Below are 23649 nucleotides of genomic sequence, written 5' to 3'. Positions count from 1 at the left end.
TGTGACAAGTCCTATATTGCAGTTACTATTACCTTTAAATAGTGACTTCTTTTATTTTTTAAACAATTTTTCCATAACTCCCGGCCTAATACAGGTAGTATTTGATTAATTACATCAGAATGACAGTTTTTCCACCTGAATGTCCTAGAATGAGTCCCATGGGCTACCGTGGTTTACAAAATGCTTTCATAAATAACATTTACTCTTTTTTCTTTTTGTTATAAAAGTTTTTGTACAGAAACGTTGAGAGATAGTGGGTTCCTGTTCTGGATCCTGTGCCAGAATATGCTGCATTTTGGGGTTACCACCTTTCCCCCAAAGCCCCTTGCATGGGTGGAAAAGGAGACTCCAGCACAAAAGGAAATTCTTAAATTCAGGAGCTCAGAGGGGAAGAAAGCCCAAGTGGGAATAAGAAAAGCTGGGTTGGGGTCCTGGCTGGGTCACCTAAGGCCGGTCCCTTGAGCAGAGTGGGAACAGGGTTAGGAACTAGTCTGCCTAGGGTCCTAGTTCACTGGTTTTACAGCTTGGATGTGTTTCTCACCATCTCTGGGCCTCAGTTTCCTTTCCTGTCCGATGGGGATAATGACACCACTTCCTTTGTGAGTGTTCAAACTTGTGATGCTCACCCGTTCGTTAACATCACGCCTGCCTCAAAGCGAGTGCCTTGTGCGTGCCCCTTGGTTCTGCTGCGGCTGCAGTTAGCCATCCATTCATCCCAGATTCTGTGCGTGCCCTCCCCGTGCCAGGCACTGCTTGGTGTGCTGTAGTTGCTTACCAGATAGACGAGGTGGGGTGGGCCAAAAATAAACAGTGTAAATAAGCCTATCGTGTAAACATGTAAACTGTGTGTGTGCTGCATTGTGATAAGTGCTGTAGAAAAAGTAAGGACAGGAAGGGGCATGGGTTGTAGTGGATGATGACGTTTACATAGAGTTGTTGGGAAAGATTCCCCAAGAAGGCCACATTTGAGGAAAGACCTCAAGGAGGTGAGGGAGTGTCTGGGAGAACAGCTTCTCGGGCAATAGTAAGGGCAGGAGCAAAGACCTTCGGTCAAGGATGTGCCTGGTGGTTAGAGGAATGGCCTAGAACAAAGAGGAGAGCAGCCATGAAATCAGGAGTAGCAGGAGGGCTGGGGGCCTGGGGCGGGATGGGGGATAGGGGTGAGTGGCCTGGAAGATCATTGTAAGGACTCTGCTGAGAGGGGCGGTTTTTGCTTTGAGCAGAGGTGTGTGAGCTGGTTTCGGTCTTACTGGGCCACTGTGGCCGCCATATTGAGAACAGATTGTAGGGGCAAGCGAGGGCCTAGGGAGCACGCCAGTAATCTGGATGACAGAGGATGCTGGCTGGGACCAGGTGGAACCGTGAAAGGCGGTCAGAGTTTGAAGATCTTTTGAAGGAGGAATCAGCAGAACTTACTGATAGGAATGGATGTGACATGAGAGAGAGCAGACCTGAAGATGCATTTGGTTGCCACTTGAGTAGCTAGAAGAGGGAGTCGCCCTCATCGGAGAAGGGGAGGGTGGGGCAGATCCAGAGGTGGATTTCATACCTGCTAAGTGCGTGCTGCCTGGAGACGTCCCGGTGGCGCTGTGGGGCAGGCAGTGGAGAGTGGGTCTGGAGGGCAGGGGACAGTGAACTTGGAAGTCGTCAGCATAGGGATGGCATGGTCATCACATAGAGTCTTGAGACTAGATGAGCCCACCAGAGGAAACTGGGTCAGTGTGGGGACAAGGCAGGGGGAAAGGCCAGGTGACCCCAAGTTTCTGCCTGGGGCACCTGAATGCCCAGCACTGAGATGGGAGCACAAGAGGAGGCTGGTGTGATAGATGAGGTCCTGATGATTTTCAGAGAAGCCATGCTGTGCCCATGGGACATCACATGATTGTAGAATTGTAAAAGACATTTAGACTCATAGGAAGTATGTATCTGGTTGTTATATATCTGATTCTTAACTGGGGGCAGTTTTGCCCCCCAAGGGACATTTGGCAATATATGGAGACTTTCTTGGTGGTCAGCCTGGGAGACAGGGACAGGCTGCTACAGGCATCTAGTGGGTGGAGGCCAGGGATGATGCTAAACATCCTGCTGTGCACAAGACAGCTCGTCACCGCCCCCAGGAAGAATTATCTGGCCCCAAACATCAGTAGTGCTGAGGTGGGAAAATTCTGCTTTCTATTGTATTAATTGAATGTGATAATAAAAGTGAACCTTTAGGGGCGCCTGGGTGGCTCAGTCGGTTCAGCGTCCGACTTTGGCTCCGGTCATGATCTTACGGTTTGTGAGTTCAAGCCCCCCATCAGGCTCTGTGCTGTCAGGGCAGAGCCCTCTTTGGATCCTGTATCCCCCCCCCCCCCCCGCCCCGCCTCTCCCCTGCTCATGCTCTCTCTCCCAAACATAAATAATGAACATTTTTTTTTTTAAGTGAACATTTAAAGAGCTTGTTAGGTGCCAGGTGCTAAGCCAGGGGAGTATCTCAATGTCCTTCTCCCGAAAGGGTAGCTACCTTCATTTTCTTCACCCTACGGGTGTGGGACTCTGACGCTTGGCAAAGTTAAGTCACGGTGCTCCCCCTGGTGGAGCTGAGGGTTGACCCCAGGTTGGGCTCTAAGCACCATTCTAGAAGGCCTCAGAGGCCTGTGACATGTGTCAGGATGGGATGGAAACACAATGGCCACACAGCCTGGTTTAAAAAAAAGGAAAGGGGAAAACCAAAAACAGTAACAAGAGACCCTCAGCCTTCATGATGCGTTTCTTCCTGAAATAATTGACTGTTAGGACTTTTTTTTTTTTTTTTAACTAAAGCTAATACGACTCTTTTCCTAAGTAGCAGAGGAAAAAGTAAGCATAAACGATTGAATGCCGTAGAAAATGCCAGAGTTTGCTTTAATGGCCTGTTTTACCTTCCTTGCACTCCCCTCGGCTGCCAGAGAGGAGGTTTTATATTATAAATAGAGAATGCGTGTATCGTCAAACCAACCTTGGTTTGAATCCTGGCCTCTCCACTTGTTTGTTTGTGAGCTAAATGTTTAACTTCTCAGAGCATCCATTTATTCATCTGTAAAATGGGGTCAGTAACACTCCTTTCTACGGTATTTATGAGGACTAGGTGTGGCCGTGTGTGTTAAGCTTCTTGCACAGTGTTTTACACGTAGCAGGTCATTAAAAGTGGTAGCAGGACTTTGTTTCTGGATACAATGGAACAACAGGGACCAGTTTGCTTTCTCACCTAAAACAACTCCCTCCACAAAAAAAGGACAAGTAACCTGAAACAGTTTTGAAGATACTGAACACTGGCAGTGAAGGACTGTGACCCCCAAAAGACGGGAAACAAATGAGGTAAGGTCTACACGTGCCCCCGCTGGAGAAAGTTCCAGGCTGTGCCTCAGAAAGGGGAACCCCAGGTGGAACCTCTTGTACTCCATGCATTAAGGAGACAGAGCTTAGGGATGGAGAGACCAAAGCATCTAGAGTTTTCAGATGGGATACCCAGGAGGAAAGAGCTGCTCAGAGAGAAAACTCCTTGAGAACGCATCACCACGTACAGTGAGGACATGACCTGAACCCGAGGAGGGAACCATCAGGGAGGATTCCAGGCAACAGCATCCCCTCTAACACAGGGCAGGGAATAGTTCCTGTTACATCTACCAGCCTGGAAAACCTCATGACTCATGGGGCATTGCATAGGAAACACGGAAGGGTTTTCCCTTAGCAGTGGGGAAGAATTGGCTCATCCTGAGTGTTCTGGACCCACCTAAGAAACCTTAGAAGCAAAATCTATAAGGATCAAACTCGTTCCAAGTAACCTAACTTCATTCCAGAAGGGACTCAAGTGTTTTTAGAGGAATACAGAAATGTTCAGCACCCAACGATTTAGGAATCACAATGTCTGGCACTGAATAAAAAATATCAGGCATGCAAAGAATCAAGAAAACAGGACCCACAATGAGGAGAAAAATCAATCCACTGACACCAGCCTAGAAATGACAGTATTAAAATTAGCAGACAGAGACGGTAAAACAGTTTTTATACCTGTATTCCAGTAGGTTCAGAAAGTTAAGTAGAGACGTGAAAGATATTTTTGAAAAGACCCCAAATCAAACTTCTAGAGCTCAAACCTATAATGCATGAGATACAAAATATACCAGATATGGGACACCTGGGTGGCTCTGTCTGTCAGTTAAGCGGCCGACTCTTGATTTCGGCTCAGGTCTTGATCTCAAGGTTGTGAGTTCAAGCCCTGTGTTGGGCTCCGCGCTAGGTGTGAGGCCTACTTAAAAAGAATGAAGTTCAATCCATACCTTGCACCAAATTCAGAAATTAACTCATAGACCTAAATGTAAGTCCTAAAACCACGAAACTTCTAGGGGAAAACTTTTATGACCTTGGGTTAAGCAAAGATTTCTTAGAGAAGCACACTCAGTAAAAGAAAAACATTGGTAAATTGGGCTTCACTAAAATTAAAAACTTCTTTTCTAAATACACTCTTAAGAGAATGAAAAGAAAAGGCACAGACAGGGAGAAATACTTGCAGAGCATATATCTGATACAAGACTTGTATCCAGAATATGTAAAGAACTCTCAAAACTCAATAAGGAAAAAATGCACAAATGTATGGCCAACTCATCTTTGACAAAGCAAGAAAGAATATCCACTGGAAAAAAGTCTCTTTAGCAAATGGTGCTGGGAGAACTGGACAGCCACATGCAGAAGAATGAAACTAGACCACTTTCTTACACCGTTCACAAAAATAAACTCAAAATGGATGAAGGACCTGAATGTGAGACAGGAAACCATCAAAACCCTAGAGGAGAAAGCAGGAAAAAACCTCTCTGACCTCAGCCGCAGCAATTTCTTACTTGACACATCTCCAAAGGCAAGGGAATTAAAAGCAAAAATGAACTATTGGGACCTCATCAAGGTAAAAAGCTTCTGCACTGCAAAGGAAACAATCAACAAAACTGAAAGGCATCTGACAGATTGGGAAAAGATATTTGCAAATGACATATCAGACAAAGGGCTAGTATCCAAAATCTATAAAGAACTCACCAGGCTCCACACCTGAAAAATAATCCAGTGAAGAAATGGGCCGAAAACATGAATAGACACTTTTCTAAAGAAGGCATCCAGATGGCCAACAGACATGAAAAGATGCTCAACGTCGCTCCTCATCAGGGAAATACAAATCAAAACCACACTGAGATACCACCGCATGCCAGTGAGAGTGGCTAAAATTAATAAATGAGGAGACTACAGATGCTGGAGAGGATGTGGAGAAACAGGAATCCTCTTGCACTGTTAGTGGGAATGCAAACTGGTGCAGCTGCTCTGGAAAACAGTGTGGAGGTTCCTCAAAAAATTAAAAATAGATCTACCCTATGACCCAGCAATACCACTGCTGGGAATTTACCCAAGGGATACAGGAGTGCTGATGCATAGGGGCACTTGTACCGCAATGTTTATAGCAGTGCTTTCAACAATAGGCAAATTATGGAAAGAGCCTAAATGTCCATCAACTGACGAATGGATAAAGAAGATGTGGTTTATATACGTAATGGAATACTACTTGGCAATGAAAAAGAATGAAATATGGCCTTTTGTAGCAACGTGGCTGGAACTGGAGAGTGTTATGCTAAGTGAAATAAGTCCTACAGAGAAAGACAGATACCATATGTTTTCACTCTTATGTGGATCCTGAGAAACTTAACAGAAGACCATGGGGGAGAGGAAGGGGGGGTACTTACAGAGAGGGAAGGAGGCAAACCATAAGAGACTCTTAAATACAGAGAACAAACTGAGGATTGATGGGGAGTGGGGGAGAGGGGAAAGTGGGTGATGGGCAGTGAGGAGGGCACCTGTTGGGATGAGCACTGGTGTTGTGTGGAAACCAATTTGACAACAAATTATATTAAATAAATAAAGAAAAATAAAAAATAACAAAAACCAGAGTATTTAGGATAAGCAAGTAACTATAACAAATTCTTGGAGTCCTAAATCTCCTTCTTCTGAGCCATCTTGAGACACTGGTTCAGAGAAGCTTATGTAGCAAAGCTTCCTGGAGGCATCAGGCTTCTCCCTGCTCCGACTCTCCCCGCCTCTGTGGCAGTGCTCACACCCCACGAATGACCATGGCAGCCACCGAGCCATGGGTGCAGACTTTGCTTCCCGCAGGTGCACACACACTTGTCTGGCTTCGGGCTCTGCCGCCTCTGCCCCATGACTCCCTTCCCCTCCACCTCCACCTCCACCTCCACCTCCACCGCCCTGCTTCCCAGCGGCTGCACGGGCTCCCAAGGAGCAGGGCTTGTGTGTGTGGTGAGGGCTCCAGAAGCCATCCTGGGGTCCCGGCATGCTTGTCTCCTTGCTCATCACCCTTCTGAGCTTTGGGCCTCACAGGCCTGTCCAGACTACTGGCCCTGCTCAGGTGCCCCCTCAGTGAGGACATACCCCACCCTGTGCTCCAGCTCTCAGAGTACTCTTCTCCATTTCCTGGCCCTTGGTGGCCTTGCTGGGACCACTGTCAGACTGATCCTACCAGGCTGCCTTCTCTGTGAGGGGTGACAAGAGCATGGGGTGGGTCAGAGTCCAGAGCAGGGGACTTTGAATCCCAGCCTCTGCCACGTAGTAGCCGTGTGAGTTCAAGCAAGTTCCTTAATCACTCTGTGCCACAGTTTCCTTGACTGAGGAAACTGCGGAAAGTAACGGCACCTCCTGCCACACAGTCTTTGTGAAGATTAAAGAATCCCAGGAGGACGGTTTTGTCCACTTAAGTGCCTGCAGCTTCTAGAAGAGTCCCGGGCAGGTACCACGCACTCAGGAAGCACTTGCTCCTGTCTCCATCCCAGGGCTGCAGGCTCTAGCAAGGGGGTGTCTTGGGTCTCACGGTTCTCCCTAATTGCCACCCCACCCCCTCGAGAACCCAGGACCCTGGGACTCACACCCCACCTGCAGACAGTCCCGCTCAGGGTCGGTGGCTCTGGGACCAGAGGCTAGTACTTGGGTGAGTTACATATTGCAGGATGTTGGGGATGAATGAAAAAAAGATCATTCTTGAAAAGCCTTCAGATGAAGTTCAGTATAAATGGTTTTTGTGTACACCCTAAAGATGAGTTCATTTATACATGAAAACGTGAGAACCGCTGGAGCTACATTGGGGAAAATTTAATGACATCTGTCTGAACTTTCCCATCCTTCTGTGTTTAGATGCAATGTCCAGCTGCGAGTGGGGACGGGTGGGGAATTCTAGAGCGTTTTGCTCCATCCTGGTTTGACAGCAGGCCTCCGTAATGTTACTGCTTGTGGAGAATCAGGCCTCCTTTCCAGGCTGGGGAAGGAGGCCTGTAATGTCAGAGCGGACGTTAAAAGCATAGTGATGTTGCACTTTGCGCAGAAGAGGCGTAAAGCTGATGCAGAACAAAATACATAGGCTACTCTGGGTTCTGAACTTCTCCCAGCTGGCCTCCGATGTGAATGCTCTTTCCTTAATAGTGCCCGGGGATGCTTCTAATGATTTCTGTTTTGATGCGGAAATGTAACTAGGTGGAAACCTACAAGGGCCCCAAAGATACACGTGTGGGGTGTGAAAGGAGTGGCGGCGGGTGGGAGGGGGCTGCCAAAACGGAACCAGAAGCTTGGCTGTTGCCGACAGGTTTGGGAGAGGCGGCCTTCTCACAGGGCAGGGAAGAACAGGCTAACTGGCGTTGGGGTGGACAGTGCTGTGGGAGCGTGTGCCCCGGTGTCCGCACGGGGGTCCTTGCAGTAAGCCTGTGTCTCCCTGTCTTGCAGGTGGTACCGGGGAGCGGGAGAAGGTTCCGGCCAACCCCGAGGCGCTCCTGCTCATGGCCAGCTCCCAACGTGACATGGAGGACTGGGTGCAGGCCATCCGCCGGGTCATCTGGGCCCCACTTGGCGGAGGTACTGCCCGTAGATCGCATGCTCACCCTCTAGAACCCTTGCCTTCAGGTAATCATGCCCCTCCGCCCTGCACTGAGCCCGCAAGACCTCTCTCACTCGGGACCCACTGGCTGTGTCCCTAGCTGCTTACAGCAGGCAAGCCATGCTGTCCTCTTCTGCTGCCGGCCCCCGACAGTCACACCTCCACTTTACTGGACAGGCAGCAGCAGGGGAATCGGGGCCACCTTTCAAAACATGCCCTCCTCCAGCTAGAATCCTGTGGCGTGTGCATACTGCCTCCCTGCGTCCAGAGCCCTGCTGCACAGCAGGTGTTTTTGAGGTGGTCTGCACTGGGTCCCGCGTCCTTCCCTCTGCTGTGCCTTCCTACAGCCACACAGGGCCCCTGCGCGGCCCACACAACCAGCTCCTTGTTTCTGAGCTGAGAGCAGTGGTTGCCATTTACGCACCTTTATTGGAAACACTTATCGGATGCCTGAAATGTACCTGGTCATATTCCGGATACTCGGAAGTTCAGTGATAAAACAAAATAGAGGATTCCTCCGCCCTCCTCTCCCGTCCATTGTCCAGTGGGAGACGGATAATAGGCAAGTCAAGGTGTCACATGATTTTGAGTAGAGAGAAACACAATAAAGTAAATTTAAGTAGGATGATAGAGGGGATGCTGTGTTAGATGCTGTAGCCTAGCCAGCTCAATGAAGTGGCCAGGAGAGCCAGGGGAGTGCTGGGCGAAGAGCATTCAGGCAGAGGGGCAAGCAAGTGCAAAGGCCCTGAGGTGGGAGTGAAAGATTTGGACACAGAGAATCTCAGGAAGGCCAGCGGGTCTGAGGGAGTGAGGACAGGAGAGTAGAGGACATGAGGCAGGAGAGGTCCCTGAGGCCTTGGGGACATGGTGGGGATCTCAGATTTTGTTCTCAATCGATGGGGCACCAAGGAGGGCTCTGAGCAGGAGACAGACATGACCTGACCCAGATTTGTAAAGGGCCCTTTGGCTGCCATGTGAGGGGTGGAGCAGAGAGAGACAGGAGTGGACACGGCAGGCTGAGACAGCCATCAGACGGGGGCGACGGGGACACAGGCTGGCGTGGGGGTGGAGAAAACAGTGAAGAGGGCTCAGCTGCAGCTGTGTTCTGAAGGTAGGGCTGCCAGGGTCTGCGGACAGACACAGGATGCAAGAGAAAGGAAGGGTGGCCCCCGGCTGTGTGGTCGGTGCCCCTCTGCAGTCGTCATGAAAAGAGCTTTTAGAAGGGGTCACCATACTGGCTGGGCTGCGGCCACCAACTCCCTGCTGAATGTGGAGACCATGTGACCATGAGAGCCATGGTCATCCTACCTCCCCCGCACAGTGTCTGAGTGCTGCACATTTTGGGCAGGGGCGGAAGCTCACCTTTCAGGGCTTGGAGCCCGTCTCCAGACCCAGTGTGCTCTGTAGGCTGAGCCCCTCCCTTCCCCACTCACCTCGCCAGCTCTCTTCTGCTATTCCCGGCTGTGGCCTGCCTGGCCATCTCTCCTAGAACCACTGATCCTCACATAGAAGAGTCGATAGCACTTGGAAAGTCAGTTTTTTTCCTGTGCTTCATAAATGCCCTCACACTGTTAGTCACGGCCTCCCTGCCTCCTGAGGCTCGTGGCAACTTTGACCCAAGACCCAGGCACACTCAGGGATTTCTGCGGACTTCACAGACCTCCTTGGGTGCAAAGTGGTTGGAATTGAACCCATGGAACAAAATAGAGCCCAGAATCAGACTCTCATGCAGCTGGACTTTGACTTACAACAGACGGCACCTCCAAACACCAGAGAAAGGAGAACATCATTGTGATCTTGGGTAGAGAAAGCTTCTTTTTGCAGGAGTTATAAAAATCATTAATCTTTTAGGAAAAGATCGATAAATTATGCTCTACACAAGGAAGAGCATCTGTTCGTTAAAAGGTAGATTAAGAAAATGAAAAGACAAGCATCTAGGGTGGGAGAAGGTGTTTGCACCACATACAGCCGTCAAATGACTTGTTCCTCAAACCCCTACAAACCCAGAAGGCAACGACAGACAAGCCAGTAGAAACTCCGGCAAGAGACTCGAACAGGCGCTTCACCAAGAAAGAAATCCTTGTGACCAGTGAACACAGGCTGCGGCGTTCAGCCTCGTTAGTCATCAGGCAGGTGCATGTTAAACCACGACATGCCACTTGTAGTCACCCACCAGAAAGACTGAATGAAAAAGGCGGGCGGTTCTCGGAGGTGACAAGGACAGAGCTACGGGCACTTGTGGGTATTGCTGGGATCTGCAAAAGTTGCTATGCACCCCATAGCACTGGGAGGCCCCGCAGTGCCACCTCTAGGCATGTCCCAGATAGATATATGTGTGCAGATATGCTGGGGACTTGGACACGTCACACGTTCACAGCAGCCTTACCCATGATGGCCTGACCCTAACCAGGGGTTTAGGAACGATCCAGGGGCTCAATAAGTATGATTCATTCTTGCAGCAGGAAACTCTATAGCAGTGGAAAAGAATTACCCACAACTCCACCTAATGCATGAATCCTAAACACCTACCATGGGACTAGGGAGGCTCGGTAACATGTTATAGGTATAATTCCATTTGTATAAAGTTGAAAAACAGGGCAGAAAGAAAACTGTACTATTTGTAGGTGGGTAATTGAGCAGCAGAAATAAAGGCAGAGAAACAAATGCCATAAAAGTCTGGATAGAAGTCTCACTTACACAGGTGTTCATTTTACAGCAATGTGGTAATCTGCAGGTATATGCTTTAAGTACGTTTCTGGATGTACGGATACTTCACTATATTAAAAAAACAAAAAACAGAGAAGCTCAAGGCTGAAGTGTCTATGTAATTTGGCCAAGACAACCCAGCTACTCAGGGAGCAAAGCTGAGAAACAAAGGTGGATGTTCTAACCCCAGAGGCCATGCTTTGACTCAGACCATGCAGGGTGCTGGCACACCCATCTACTCTATTCATGGTGCCAGCTTCTGGCCACACATCTACCTCTCTCTCTCTCTCCCCTTCCCTCCCTCCCTCCCTCCCTCCCTCCCTCTCTGTGCTTGCTCAGAACTGGGACCCTTTGCAGAACCCAACATAGAACCCAGATCTGTCCCTCCCTCAGGTCCCCCAGCATTTACCAAATTTCTCAGACTGTGTGCTGCAGAACTTGTAAGATTTCAAATAGGAACCGTCATCAAAGGCGCTTATCTCCTTTCCACCAGAAGCATAGAGGAAACGCAGCAATCGCAGGGGTTAGCGACGGCAGACATGTCTGGGCAAGCCATGGGCACTCACAGGTGGGCTCAGTCAGCCTCTGCAGCAGGTTCCTGGCAAAGCTGTTATTAGCCTGGGTTCCCCTGGAAAGGAGGCTTAGAGGATCAGTCCTTCTTTCACTGTTAATAACGGAGTCCGTGAGCCCTTTCAAGCATGTTTGTTCTGGCAGAGAGCAGGCCACCTCTGACAGACAGGAATGGGCAGTGTGCCTGCTGCAGTCAGAGGCAGCCCCGGCCATCCCCATGGAGAAGACTGGAGGCAGTAGACCCACGGAGTCAGTGGAGCCCGTTACTGGCGATGGCCTGCCCAGAGGTGGCAGTCCCTCTTATCTGGGCATTCGTTCATTCATTCATTCCGCCAGTCATTCATTCACTTGCGAAAGTATTCTAGGAGCCAGGGATACAGCAGTGAACAGGACAGACAAGGTCTCTACCCTCATGAAATGCACATTCTAGGAGAGAACAGGTAACAAGCCGATTGCAGGGCTCCGTGGAGAAAGGTGGGGGGGGGAAGGGCAAGTAAGAGCTTTGGAGGTTGGAGTTTCCTGACATTTGAGTAAAGGAGCTGAAGGGTGACATACACATATACCTGGGCAGAGAGGTTTGGAGGCAGGGGTAGTGGGGTCCATGTTGGAAGAGCAGCGAAGAAGCCAGTCTGCCTGGAGCAGAGTCTGCGAAGAGGGAGAGAGCAGGAAGTGGGTCAGAGAGGTAATGGGGTTTAAGTCAGTAGGGCCTTGTTGTCAGGGTGATGACTCTGGCTTTCCCTGAGTGACGTGGTGCCCTTGCTGGGTTTTGAACAGAGAATGGCAGAGCCTGACAGGGTTCCAACGGGATCCCTCTGGCCACCTGTTGAGAATAGATCCCAGAAGGCAAGGCCAGAAACAGGGAGACCAGCTAGGAGCTCATTATCCACTAATGCAACTGAGAGACGATGGCAGCTTGGCCCGGGTGGTACTGGTGATGAGAAGTAATTGAATTCTTGATATATTTTAGGGTAAAGCCAGTGTAAGTATTTCCCTGCTGGAATGGAAGAAAGGTATAAGAGAATGAGAGAAGTCAAGGGTAATTCCAGGATGTTTTGATCTAAGCAACTGGAAGGATGGATTAGCCATTAACAGATGAAAAAGACCAAAGGAAGTGCAGTGTTTGAAATGAAGCGTGAGAGTTCCCATTGGGCTTAGTCTGAGATACCTGGTAGAGGCTCAAGTTTGTTATTATTATTTTTTTAACGTTTATTTATTTTTGAGAGACAGAGCATGAACAGAGTAGGGGCAGAGAGAGAGGGAAACACGGAATCTGAAGCAGGCTCTAGGCTCTGAGCTGTCAGTATGGAGCCCAATGCAGGGCCTGAACTCATGAACCACAAGATCACGACCTGAGCCAAAGTCAGACACTTAACTGACTGAGCCACCCAGGCACCCCTAGAGGCTCAACTTTAAGTGTCCAATAGGCAGTTTAACATTTAAGTCTAGAGAATTGGAGAGAGGACTGGGTTGGAGGGGGAATTTGGAGGCTGTTGACATATAGATGGGGTTTGAAGCCGTGAGGCTGGGGTGAGGCACCATAGAGCCAAGTGTAGAGACATCAGAGGACCAGGGCTGAACCCTGAGCTGCTCCCAGGTGAGAAGTCAGGGGCAGAGGAGGAGCCAGCAGAGGGGGCTCAGGAGAGTTGGTGAGGGGGAGGAGCCAGGAGTGAGTTGGGGATCCCGAGGCAACTGAAGGGAATGTCTAGGGAGGAAGGGGCAGTGACAACATGCACTGTGGACAGATCAACCAGAAGAGATGGAGCATGGTTCATTGCTGACTTGGGCAAGCGTGGTTCTGGTGGAGTGCTGGGGATAGAGCTTGATAATAGCGGGCGTGAGAAGGGGTAAGACAAGGGGAAATGGAGTGTGAGAATAACCGACTGTTTCAAGAAGTTGACTATAAAGGGAAAGAGAAATGGGACAGTGGCTGGAGGGGAGGTCAGGTAAAGAGAGGGCTGTTGGGTTTTTTGGTTTTGTTTTAAGTTGGGAGACAAAACAGCAATGCAAAAGACTGATGGTACTGGAGAGGGAGAGAAGAATGGCTGGAGCACTGATCTCTCTTGTGGAGATAGATGCAAAGATCCTCAACAAAATACTTACAAATTGAATCCAGCAGTATATGAAAGGATTATACAAATGAGATGAGATTTATGACCAAATGAGATTTATCCCAGGAATGCAAGGGTAGTTTAACACCTGAAAATCAACAGTTGTAATACAATAATGGAATTAAAGACAAAAACCACATGATTGGGACGCCTGGGTGGCTCAGTCAGTTAAGCATCTGACTCTTGATCTCAGCTCAGGTCTTGATCTCAGGGTTGTGAATTCAAGCTCCCCCTCCCCACCTCCATTGGGCTCCCTGCTGGGTGCATGAACCCTACTTAAAACAAAACACCACATGATCATCTCAGTAGACTCAGAGAAAGCATTTAATAAAGTCTGGCACCCTTTCCTGATGAAAATAAACAGCCTAGGGATGGGCATAGAAAGAAACTTATTGAACTTGATAAAGAGTATGTATCTACTAGAGACCCAAAGGTAACATCATACTTGTGGAGGAAGACTGGATACTTATCCTCTGAGATCAGAAACAAGGCACAGATTCTCACTCTCCTCACTGAAATTCAGCACTGTACTGGAGGTTCTGGCCGGAGCAATTAGGCAAGAAAATGACATACATCCAGATTGGAAAGGAAGAAAGGAGTTAAAGTATCTCTTATTTGCAGATAATAGGATCTCATATACAGAAAACCTTAAGAAATCCACTAGAAAACAATTAGAAGTCATAAAACATTCGGCAAGACTGCAGGATATAAGGTCAGTATACACTAATCAGCTGTATTTCTGTTCAGTAGCAATGAGCACACCAACAATGAAATTAAGAAAACTTCATTTACAGTAGCATCCCAAAGAAGAGAATACTTAGGAATAAATGTAACAAAAGAAGTATAAAACTTACTATTCTGAAAGTGACAAAATGTTGTTAAAAGAAACTAAAAAAAGACCTAAATAAATGGAAGGACATCCCATCTTCATGGATCAGAAGACTTGACATTGTGAAGAGGGCAATGCTCTCCTGTAGGTCTCTGGACTTCTGTGCCCAGCCCTGGGAACATGGGCCCTGGAGCCCCATCGGGCAGCAACTCCTACCCAGCTCACCATGAGAGGAAAGAAGAGGGAACCACTGAGTACCCAGGGTTACCTGGCATGTGGCAGGTGCTTGCACGGATGAACCCTTGCCTAGTTATCTGGAGAGAGCCTGCAAGCCCTCTGGGTCTGATAGGACGGTGCTTGGCAAAGCCAGTTGCACTGATGGGTGAGAGGAGGCAGAGTGAGCACAGATTCCAGCATCAGGTTGTGTGGTCTGAGTGTGATCTGGCCCCGCCCTTTGCTGGCTGTGTGACCCTGGGTAGGCCTGTTACCCTCTCTGTGTCTTTGTCTGCAAAACGGAAGAAGAATGCCTTCATTGCAGGACTGTCGTGAGAATTAAGAGAGAAGACGGACAGACGCAAAGTGCTCAGCGCTCTCTCAGTACGAGGTAGCCCTGGAACATTCAGCAAACACAGCACACCTGCTGTGCGCAGGCAGGGGAGGTGGCAGGAAAAGAGGTGGGGGGGGGGAGCTTCCATCCTACTCCACAAGACGGCCACTAACCAGGAAAGCAAGTCACAAGGCACAGAGCAGTGGTTCTCAAATGTTAGCTAGCATCTGAGGCACCCCGAGGAAGGCCTGTGGAAATGGGACTGCTGGCTCCACCCACGGGGATTCCAGCTCGCTTGGGCGATGCCCTCGAATTTGTATTCCTAACAAGTTCCCGGATGCTGCTGGTGCTGCTGGTCCGGGGCCCATATTCTGTGAACCTCTGTGTTTTGGAAGGGTGGTGAGTGCTGTTGAAAGAAAAACAAACCCGAGCAGTTTTAAATACAGTGATGAGGACGGGACATTCAAACAGTCTGGGAGGTGAGAAAGCCAGCCAGGATGTCTGGTGGAAGCTGGCCAGCCAGAGGCAACAGCCTGGGCATCAGCAGAGCACGTCTGATGTGGTCCTGAAGCAGCGTGGAGGGTGGGTAGGCCGGAGGGGTGAGGGACAGGGCAGATGGGAAGGAGCCTCCCGCACCCCTGTGAGGACTTTGGCTCTCACTCCTTTTTTTTGTTTGTTTTAATTTTTAAAAATACTAATTTCTGAGAGAGAGCAGAGAAAGGGGAAGACAAAGAATTTGAAGCAGGCTCCAGGCTCTGAGCTGCCAGCACAGGGCCCGATGCGGGGCTGGAACTCATGAACTGCAAGATCATGACCTGAGCTGAAGTCAGACGCTTAACCTGACTGAGCCACACAGGTGCCCTGGCTCTCACTCCTAAATGAAAGGGGGAGGGTGCATTGGAGGGCTTTGAGCTGAGGCGTGATGGCATCTGACATATAGTTGAAAAGGGCCACTCTGACTGCTGGCCTGAGAGGGACTAAGGCGAAGCCAGGGACAGGTATACACGGACTAATCCAGGCAAGAGACATGGGCGCTTTCACTATGATGGGTGACAGTGAAAGTAATCAGGTTCTGTATCTGTTTGGAAAATAGGACTGACAAGCACTGGGTGGGGGTGTGCGAGAGCAGGGACAGTGCAGGTGACTCATGGGGTGTGGGTGAGAGGTCTTGGGGACAGAGCTGTCATTAACCAAGAGCGCAGTTCAGGTTTGGGAGGCCGCGGCCCGACCACAGTTCCATTTGGACACTTCTCAGTTTGAGACGTCTGTTTGTCATGAAGCCAGGGCAGGTGCTGTGTTGGATGCAGGAGTCGGGATTAGCGCTCAGTAACTAGTAGCATGGTAACTATGACACTCACAGGCCGCCAGGCACTGCCTAGCACAGCCCAGAAGCTCTCTGCCCCAACCTTACAGGCAGCAGCACGGAACGACAGCCCTGGGGCAAGGAACCCAGCTTGGGAATGGTGTCCCTGCCCACAGTGACTGCCCTGCACTGGGGAGGGGTGTGAGGGACCAGCAGCAGGCCCACAGTGGCCATCAGAGCCTTGTTACCCCAGCCCGGTTGTATGTGGCTCTCACAGGCCGCTGGAGACTTTCCTCTGACCCCCTGGAGCCAATTCTCCTGCTCTTCGGTTCCTCAGAAATCAGGTGGTAGAAGGAAAAAGAGGGGACAAATGCAGCTTCCAGAAGCCACAGGGCAGGACACTTGACATGGAGAAAATTCCAGCCTTGGGGCAAGTTGGAGGGACACAAAGCAACCTTTTTAGTCCAGCTGGAAGTGGTCACTGTTTGCTAGAATGACCTCTCCAAATAGAAGCCCCTCGAGGCACAATCCGGTTCAGAATGAAAGGTCACTGGCCCCAGCCCAGGCTAGCAGTGGTGGAGCCCGAGATACTAGTGGACCACTTCTCCCCCGTGCTGCTTGCCCAGCTCTTCTAGGAGATGAAGAAGAGAGCCTTATTTCCGGTTTCCCTGAATGTTGACCCACCAGGCCCAGAGTCCCTAGCTGGGCCTTTCTTGGCAGCCCTTCCAAAAGGGGAGAGAAAGGACTGTGACTAATCTGTGCTGGGCTTCAGGTCACTAAGCCAGCAGATGGGCTGCTTGAGCATGAATCTGGTACCTTCAGCCTATCCTCGTATGCTCTGTGGGTCCACAAGCCAGGTGGAGGAGATGCCTCAGCAGGCCCGGGACCCTTTCCATGCCCCAGGCTCACAGAGGGCAGATCTGGCCTCTTCTGGGCTTAGGGGTTGGTTCACAGCATCCTTGGGCCTCCTTCCCCTGTAGTGCTTCTGGAGTCTGTGAGCTTGTAGGAGAAATAGTTCCCAGCCACAGACCCCTCTGACAGGATGGCAGGGAGCCCGGGGCCGTTTACGGGGAGAACAGAGAGGGAGGGCAGATAACTTGCCTTAGGAGAGCCCGGCACGCCAGCAGTGGTGATTTACTGGGGTGAATTCAGGACGCTAACCGTTCAGCTGCCTCTTACCCACCTTGCCAGAAGTCCTCCTTCCTTCCCAGTGGCTGTGAGGGGAAATGCCCCATCAACGTGGCCTGCCTGGCTTCTGTTTGTGCTAAGGAGAGCTCAGATCACAGACAGGGCCAGGAGAGAGTTTGTCATGGTTACTGTTAAGATGAGGCCAGTGGAGGGTTAGTGCCAGTGACACTGAGCGGTGCCCCGGTAACCCCAGCCACAGGGGAGAAGTTGGGCAGAGGTAGCCACTCACCAGGGCAGCTAACATTTATTCAGCATGTTCCTGTGTCAGGCTCCGCAATAGCCCTAGGAAACTGGTCGTGAAAACCTTTACAGGCGGGGACACCGGGCAACAGGGAGACTCAAACGCTTTGTCCAGGTCACAGAGAAGTCGGCAGGAAGCTGGGTTCTTTTTATTTATTTATTTGTTTATTTATTTATTTATTTAAATGTCATTTATTTTTGTGAGAGGGAGAGAGACAGAGAGACAGCACGAGCAGGGGAAGGGTAGAGAGAGAGGGAGACACAGAATCCGAAGCAGGCTCCAGGCTCTGAGCTGTCAGCACAGAGCCTGATGCAGGGCTCGAACTCTCGAACCGTGAGTTCATGACTTGAGCCCAAGTCAGACGCTTAACCGACTGAGCCACCCAGGTACCCCAGGAAGCTGGGTTCTAACCCAGGTCTGCTAGAACTCAGAGCACCCCCTGCTGGATGCCTGCTCTGGAGAGTAGGATGCCAGGGGGCCTCCAGGTGATCCTATGGCCAGGTTCCCTGCCTCTTGTGGCTTCCAGGTGGCCTTGGTCGTTCTCCACCTCAGTCTGAGGAGAGACAGAAGGGTCTCATGCTTGCTGAGTGCTACTCTTGCCAGGGGTTAGTTGTATCAAAATTACATTTAGAGGGAGGCAGAGAGGCCTAGAGAGGTTTAGCAATTTGCCTTACAGCACACAGCAGAGCTGGGGGCAGGGGCAGCTGTCCCCAGGGTGAGACCATCAGTGATTTTGTCTCCCTCTCTCTCTTTCTCTCCCTGGGTAAGCATCAGAGATCCATAGCCTCTGGATCTGAATTGTCTTGATGGGAGGGACGGAGATCATGGGGAGGCAATCAGACTGAGGAAAGAGTCCCCGAGGTCTTGGACCCGGGGCCTGTTCGACACACAGCTCAGAACTGAGGGCCACCCCCGCTGAAGAGGTCATCTGTGTCCAGGTACTTGTTTGAGAGGACAGAGCCTCAGCTTCCTGGCCTTGCCCCAAGAGGACAATTTTTTTTTAATGTTTATTTTTGCGAGAGAGAGAGAGAGAGAGAGAGAGCGTGCGCGCAAGCGGGGAAGGGGCGGGGGGGGGGGGGACAGAGGAACTGATGCAGGCTCTGCGCTGACAGCTTTGGCACTGCCACCTGTGAGCCAAACACCAGGGCTTGAATTTACGAACCACGAGATCATGACCTGACCCCAAAGTTGGACACTCAACCAACTGAGCCACCCAGGCACCCACCCCCCAACGGGACAATTTTAAGACTTTCTCTGAACATCCAACCCTAATAGGCTCCACAGCTAAAAATGACCCCCCGACATGGGGTGTGTTATCCTGGCTGGGGCATAACCTGGTGCCCATCTGAGTCCAGAGCCTTCTAAATGGCGGGCACTTGCAGACTTCCAGCCGTCTGGGGAATCTGTGTGGGAGTGGAAGGGATTCCCTAGAGACTGGCAGGTCTAACCGCACAGGTAGGGGAACCAAAGCTCAGGAGGAGAAAGCAAGATGGCATCAGAGCCCACATGGCCACTGGGAGGGTCCGCCTACCCCCAGGGTAGGTGACTCTAACTGAGCCCTTGGGTCCTTCCCTTGAAGGTGGACAGTGCTGCTCAGACCCAGACGGTCCCTGGGTAGTGGGAGCCCTAGGCTTTTCTGACAGGTTTAGGGCGGGGCATTCCTTGGCTTGTGGCCCTCACCGGCATCATGAAATGCCCTTCCTCCCTTCCTGTGTACTTGAACTTTGGGAAGGGAGAGCCCTGAGCCCCTCCCCAGAACCCAGGGCTAAGGAGGATGTGAGCCCCCACCCCCATACTAGTATCTAGGCCAGGACTAGGGAGCCTATGTGGCCTGTAGCACAGAATTTAAGGAGGGCAGCAAAAGCCTCAGTGATCAGGATGAACGTGTTATTGTGATATTTGTAATGGAAATTAATGCAAAAGTCCATTACATTAGTTTCTTATTGCTGCTCTAACAAATTGCCACAAACTTAGTGGCTCAAAGCAACACAAACTTATCCTGTCATAATCGTGGAGGTCAGAAGTCAGAACTGAGTCTTAGCTAAAATCAAGGTGTTGGAAGGGCCTGTTCCTTCTGAGGGCTCTTGGGAGACCCTGTTCCTCGCCTGTCCACCTCCTAGAACGCTGTTCACATTCGTTGGTTGTGGCCTCATCACTCCGGCCTCTGCTTCCCTCCTTACCATCATTACCTCTTCTGTAGTCAGCCTTCCCTCTGCCTCCCTTTTAGAAAACCTACCTGGATAATCCAGCACAATCTCTCCATCCTTAATTTAATCATGTCTGCAAAATCCCTTTTATTAGGTGAGGTAACACAGTCACAGGTTCCAGGGGTTAGGATGTGGACATTTGGGGAGGGGGGAATCATTATTTCTCCTACCACGTCTACAGTAAATCTCAAAATTTCAAATGAAGACAGGATCCGGGGGATTAGGGCGAGACGCTCACAGGATCTGTGCCAAAAGTAGGGTTGCAGCCTGTCATTACTTAAAGTTTTGATAATTTGTTCATCATGGATTTTTTTTACATTAACTTGTATTTGTTAAAATACTGCAGTGAAATGTTTACCTTGCATATTGAAGTTTTTGATACCTTAAGTTTTGCGCAGGTGGGCAGTGCCTCATTTGCCTCATCTTGGTCCCCCCTTGCTTCGGAGAGCACTGGCTGTGCACTGCACACTCAGCTTTCAGATGAGCCCCCCACCCCTTCCAGCCCCAGGGCTCCCCTAAGCTCCTCCCTTACAGAATTTGGCCCACAGAACCCCGTGGGTCTCTATTCCTCCTGCCTGGTGCTGCCACCCGCCCCCCCCCCCCCCCCACCTTTGCTTTGCACCTGCCCCCGCTGGTATATATACCAGGAGGAGTATAAACAATCCAGTCTTCAGACTTTGGAAGTATGGGCTTGTGGGCCCATTTCACTGGGACAGAAGCCCGCCCTGGAAAGAATGTATCTTTAAGATACGTATCTTTAACTTGTCTTAACGTAATTTAAGTCTGGATGGGAGGTCTGGCACTTACTAGCTGTGTGACCTTAGGAAAATTCTATAAACTCTCTAGACTTTAGCTGCCACGTCTGTAAAATGGGGACATCAATACTCACCTCTCTGGGCTGCACAAGACACTTTACTTAAAGGTCGAAGCACCAGCTCTGAAGCCAGGAGCCCAGTGTTAGATCCGAGCTCGGCGCTCCCTCCCCACCCCCAAGCTGGGTGACCCAGACAGTTACCTGGCCTTCCTAGGTCTCCACTGCCCCACCTGGAACACATGCCTCCCAGCCTGCGGGGAATGGGAGCTCCTAAAGCGAGTCCTCGTCCCCCCTGTTGGAAGGGACCGTCATTGGGAGCTGCTGGCATTCATTCCTCCGGAGCCTACGAGCCTAGTATCGCGGAGCGTTCGGGAAAAGGGGGTGAGACGTGTGAACCCGGAGCTCTTCCCGGGGGCCGGCTTCAGGCGTGGCATTTCAGGAACTCGCAAGTGCCGGGCCCTCCCTCCCTCCAGGGTCCGGGCCCGGGGCGGGCGGCGGGCAAGACGCTACCTGCGCGCGTGCCGGGCATTCCTGCCCCGCCGCGCCGCCGCACCGCCGCACCGGGCGCGCCATGGGCCTGATGCCGGCCTCGCGGGCCTTCTCCCGGTGCTGCGCCTGCCCGCGGCCGCCCTGCCGCCTGCCCGCCTGCTGCGCGCCCGCGGCCCCAGGTAGCGCGGGACCGGGTGCGGGGAAGCGGCGCCGCGGGCGAGGAGGGCGCCGCGCATGCGTCTCGGGGGCCGCGGCGGGGAGCGCGCGTGGGTCGGGGTGCCCGCGGCGGGGCGCGGGGCTGGGGGAGCGGGGCGTGTGCGTGTTCGCGGCGAGAGGCCCCTCCTATCTTGCGCCCGGGGTGGGGAGGTGGCGGCCCGGAGCCGAGCGGGGATTCTCCAAGGGTCATCCCCACCCCCGCCACTACTGAGGGGACGGAGCCTGACGGGAACCCCGGGTTACCGACTCCGAACCCAGTGCTCGCCCCACGTTTGCCTCCCTAGGCCTCGGGAAAGCCACTGCGCGGCCTGGCTGCCACCGGGAGGATAGGGATCCTCTGCCCTGGGGCTGGCTCACCCTGGGCCCGACCCGGCAAGATGATGTATGCCTCTTGCTGCCATTCTCTTTCTTGCGCTGATGTCAGCTTCTTGGTTGGTGAGGCCTGGCTAGAGCCCAGCCTGTTGGTTTCAGCCTCCAGGGCAGTTCTGAAGCTGTCAAGGCCCCAGAGCAGGGCCATGCACATGGGCACATACAGCCATGAAAGGGTGGGTTGACAGACCTTGGAGGGGAGCTGAGAGCAGGAAGGGACTTCCCCAAGTCTGAACCTCTGGAGAGAATTTAAGAACATTTTTTCCTTGTCTCTCTTCCCCGACTGTGGCCTAGTCCCCCACTCCTGGTCCCGCCACCCCCAACTAGAGAGAACCCTAGAGGAGCCAAAGCCAGCCTGAGTTCTCTTGGGAATCAGCTCCAGAGAGGGAAAACCAGGCCCTTTCCTGCAGAGTCCTTTGAGCTGACAGAGCCCAGGGCCCTAGGCCGGCCCTCCTGGGTCAAGAGAAGGCCACATTCACCAAGCACCTGCTTTGGTGTGCCTGCTGTGGGAAGCTCTCTCATGGCTTCTCACAGCCCCACGAAGTGGCAGGGAGACTGAGGACTGTGCCCAAGGTCATCCAGGACAGGGATCTGAGCCAACTGACTGCCCGGTCTGTGGCCTGTGACTTCCTGCTTCTTCAGGGGATTCTGGGGAGAGGGGAATGAGGGCTAGGGTTTGCCAGGGGGAGCTGGCAGGGAAGGAGGCTCGGCCCAGCTCTGAGCCTTCCGACAGGTTCATCGAGAGGAGAGGGAGCCACTGCCAGTTTCCTCTCTGGTGGCAAAGCCAGTACTTTGTGAAGAGCGTGGGCTGGGGCCTCGAGGAACCCGCACACTGGCTGGGTTTCCAGGGATCTGACAAACCTACTGGAGCTGGTTCTTGGCAAGGCTTCCCCTCCGAGATGTGCCAGGAGGGCTGAGGGAGTTCAGTGTGGCTGTTCTGAGCCCTGCCAGGTTCTTCCAGAGAGACCCTGGCAAGGGGAGTGGTGGGCAAGGAGAGTGAGGGAGGCCAGGCCCTGTAGCTGGAGTGCAGGTTGCTTCCAGCAGTACAGCAGGAGGAAGGAAACCCTAGAGGGCTGGGCTGGAGTGAGCTTTCCCGCAGCACTCCACGAAACTTCTTTCCTCAGAGGGTGGTGAGGGGGCAGCTTGCTCCTAAAGCTGGCACAGAGTCTCATGCAAAGGTCCGCACAGCCCTGCTGGGAATGTGGGGTCAGTCCCAGGCCTGGTGGTGCCTCACAGCCCCCTGCCTCGGGCAGGGCCCTCAGGGCAGCCCCTTGAAAACAGTACGATGATCCCATTTTATAGATGGAGAAACTGAGGCCCAGGAGAGGCGGCCACCTCTCTGCTCAATAGCTTAGCTGGGATGTATACCCAGACCCGTGCACATTGAGGCTCCGAATCTTTTTATGGCCTACAGTCTTGACCACCACTTGCTGCCCGTGTCTCCACTCCCACCCGTAGCCCAGTCCTGTCACCAAGCTCAGCGACTTACAGGGCCTCTGAGGCACTATCACCGTTTCCCAAAGTCCCTGAGCAACATATGAGGTCAGTGCTCACCACAGCACCTGGTCCTTGCTTCTTCAGCTATGTTCCCTCATGTCCACCCTCCAAGCCCTGTGGTCCACATCAGACCCCCACCCAGCAGGCTGTCTCCTGCTCATGCCTACACCCCGGTTTCAATGTCACCTCCTCCCCCAGATCGCCTCTATCTGGAAGCGCCAGGGGCCCCGTGGCCTTTCCTGGCTCTCCCAGCCCTGTTTAGGGTGGGGTGAGTGGGGAGGAAGGCCTCACGGGGAGGCCTTGGGTGTGTTGAGATTGGGAGGGGGCCGTCAGAGTTGAGGGTGCTGCACGAACAGTGGAGCAGGCTCCGAAGCGGCTGCCCTGTGTCTGGCCCATGTCTGCATCCCAGAGGGAGGTGGGGGCAGAGCCTGGCCTGCCTGCCAAATTGCCTTTTATCCTGGGGGAGGGGGGTGGGAGGGGGGCAGCAACGGGCATTCGGCTGGTAGGGTTTACACGTTTACAGCTCTCGGGCCGCACTAAGGCTGTCCTCTACCTAGAACAGGGTGAGGTGCAAGTGCGACAGTGACAGAAGGGTAGATGGGCAGAGGGACAGACAGACGGATGGCATTTGG

At 51.9% G+C, this 23649-nt stretch overlaps 1 protein-coding gene across 6 annotated transcripts in view; it reads left to right on the top strand.

Moving 5' to 3' along the window:
• The window catches only part of ARHGAP22 (Rho GTPase activating protein 22), a 168500-nt gene that overhangs the window by 131193 nt on the left and 13658 nt on the right, over positions 1–23649 (top strand). For 4 of the 6 annotated variants that reach the window (XM_042907644.1, XM_042907645.1, XM_042907648.1 and 1 more), the window contains one exon: positions 7783–7959. In XM_042907644.1, the coding sequence (XP_042763578.1) occupies positions 7783–7959 (177 nt within the window). The remainder of the gene's footprint in view (positions 1–7782; positions 7960–23649) is intronic. The other 2 variants (XM_042907646.1, XM_042907649.1) reach the window with 1 other exon arrangement.

The sequence above is a fragment of the Panthera leo genome, chromosome D2 (genome assembly GCF_018350215.1).
Source record: "Panthera leo isolate Ple1 chromosome D2, P.leo_Ple1_pat1.1, whole genome shotgun sequence".
Classification (NCBI taxonomy): domain Eukaryota; kingdom Metazoa; phylum Chordata; class Mammalia; order Carnivora; family Felidae; genus Panthera; species Panthera leo.
Note: the sequence above shows the minus strand (reverse complement) of the source record. Positions and strands in the feature narration are given on the sequence as shown.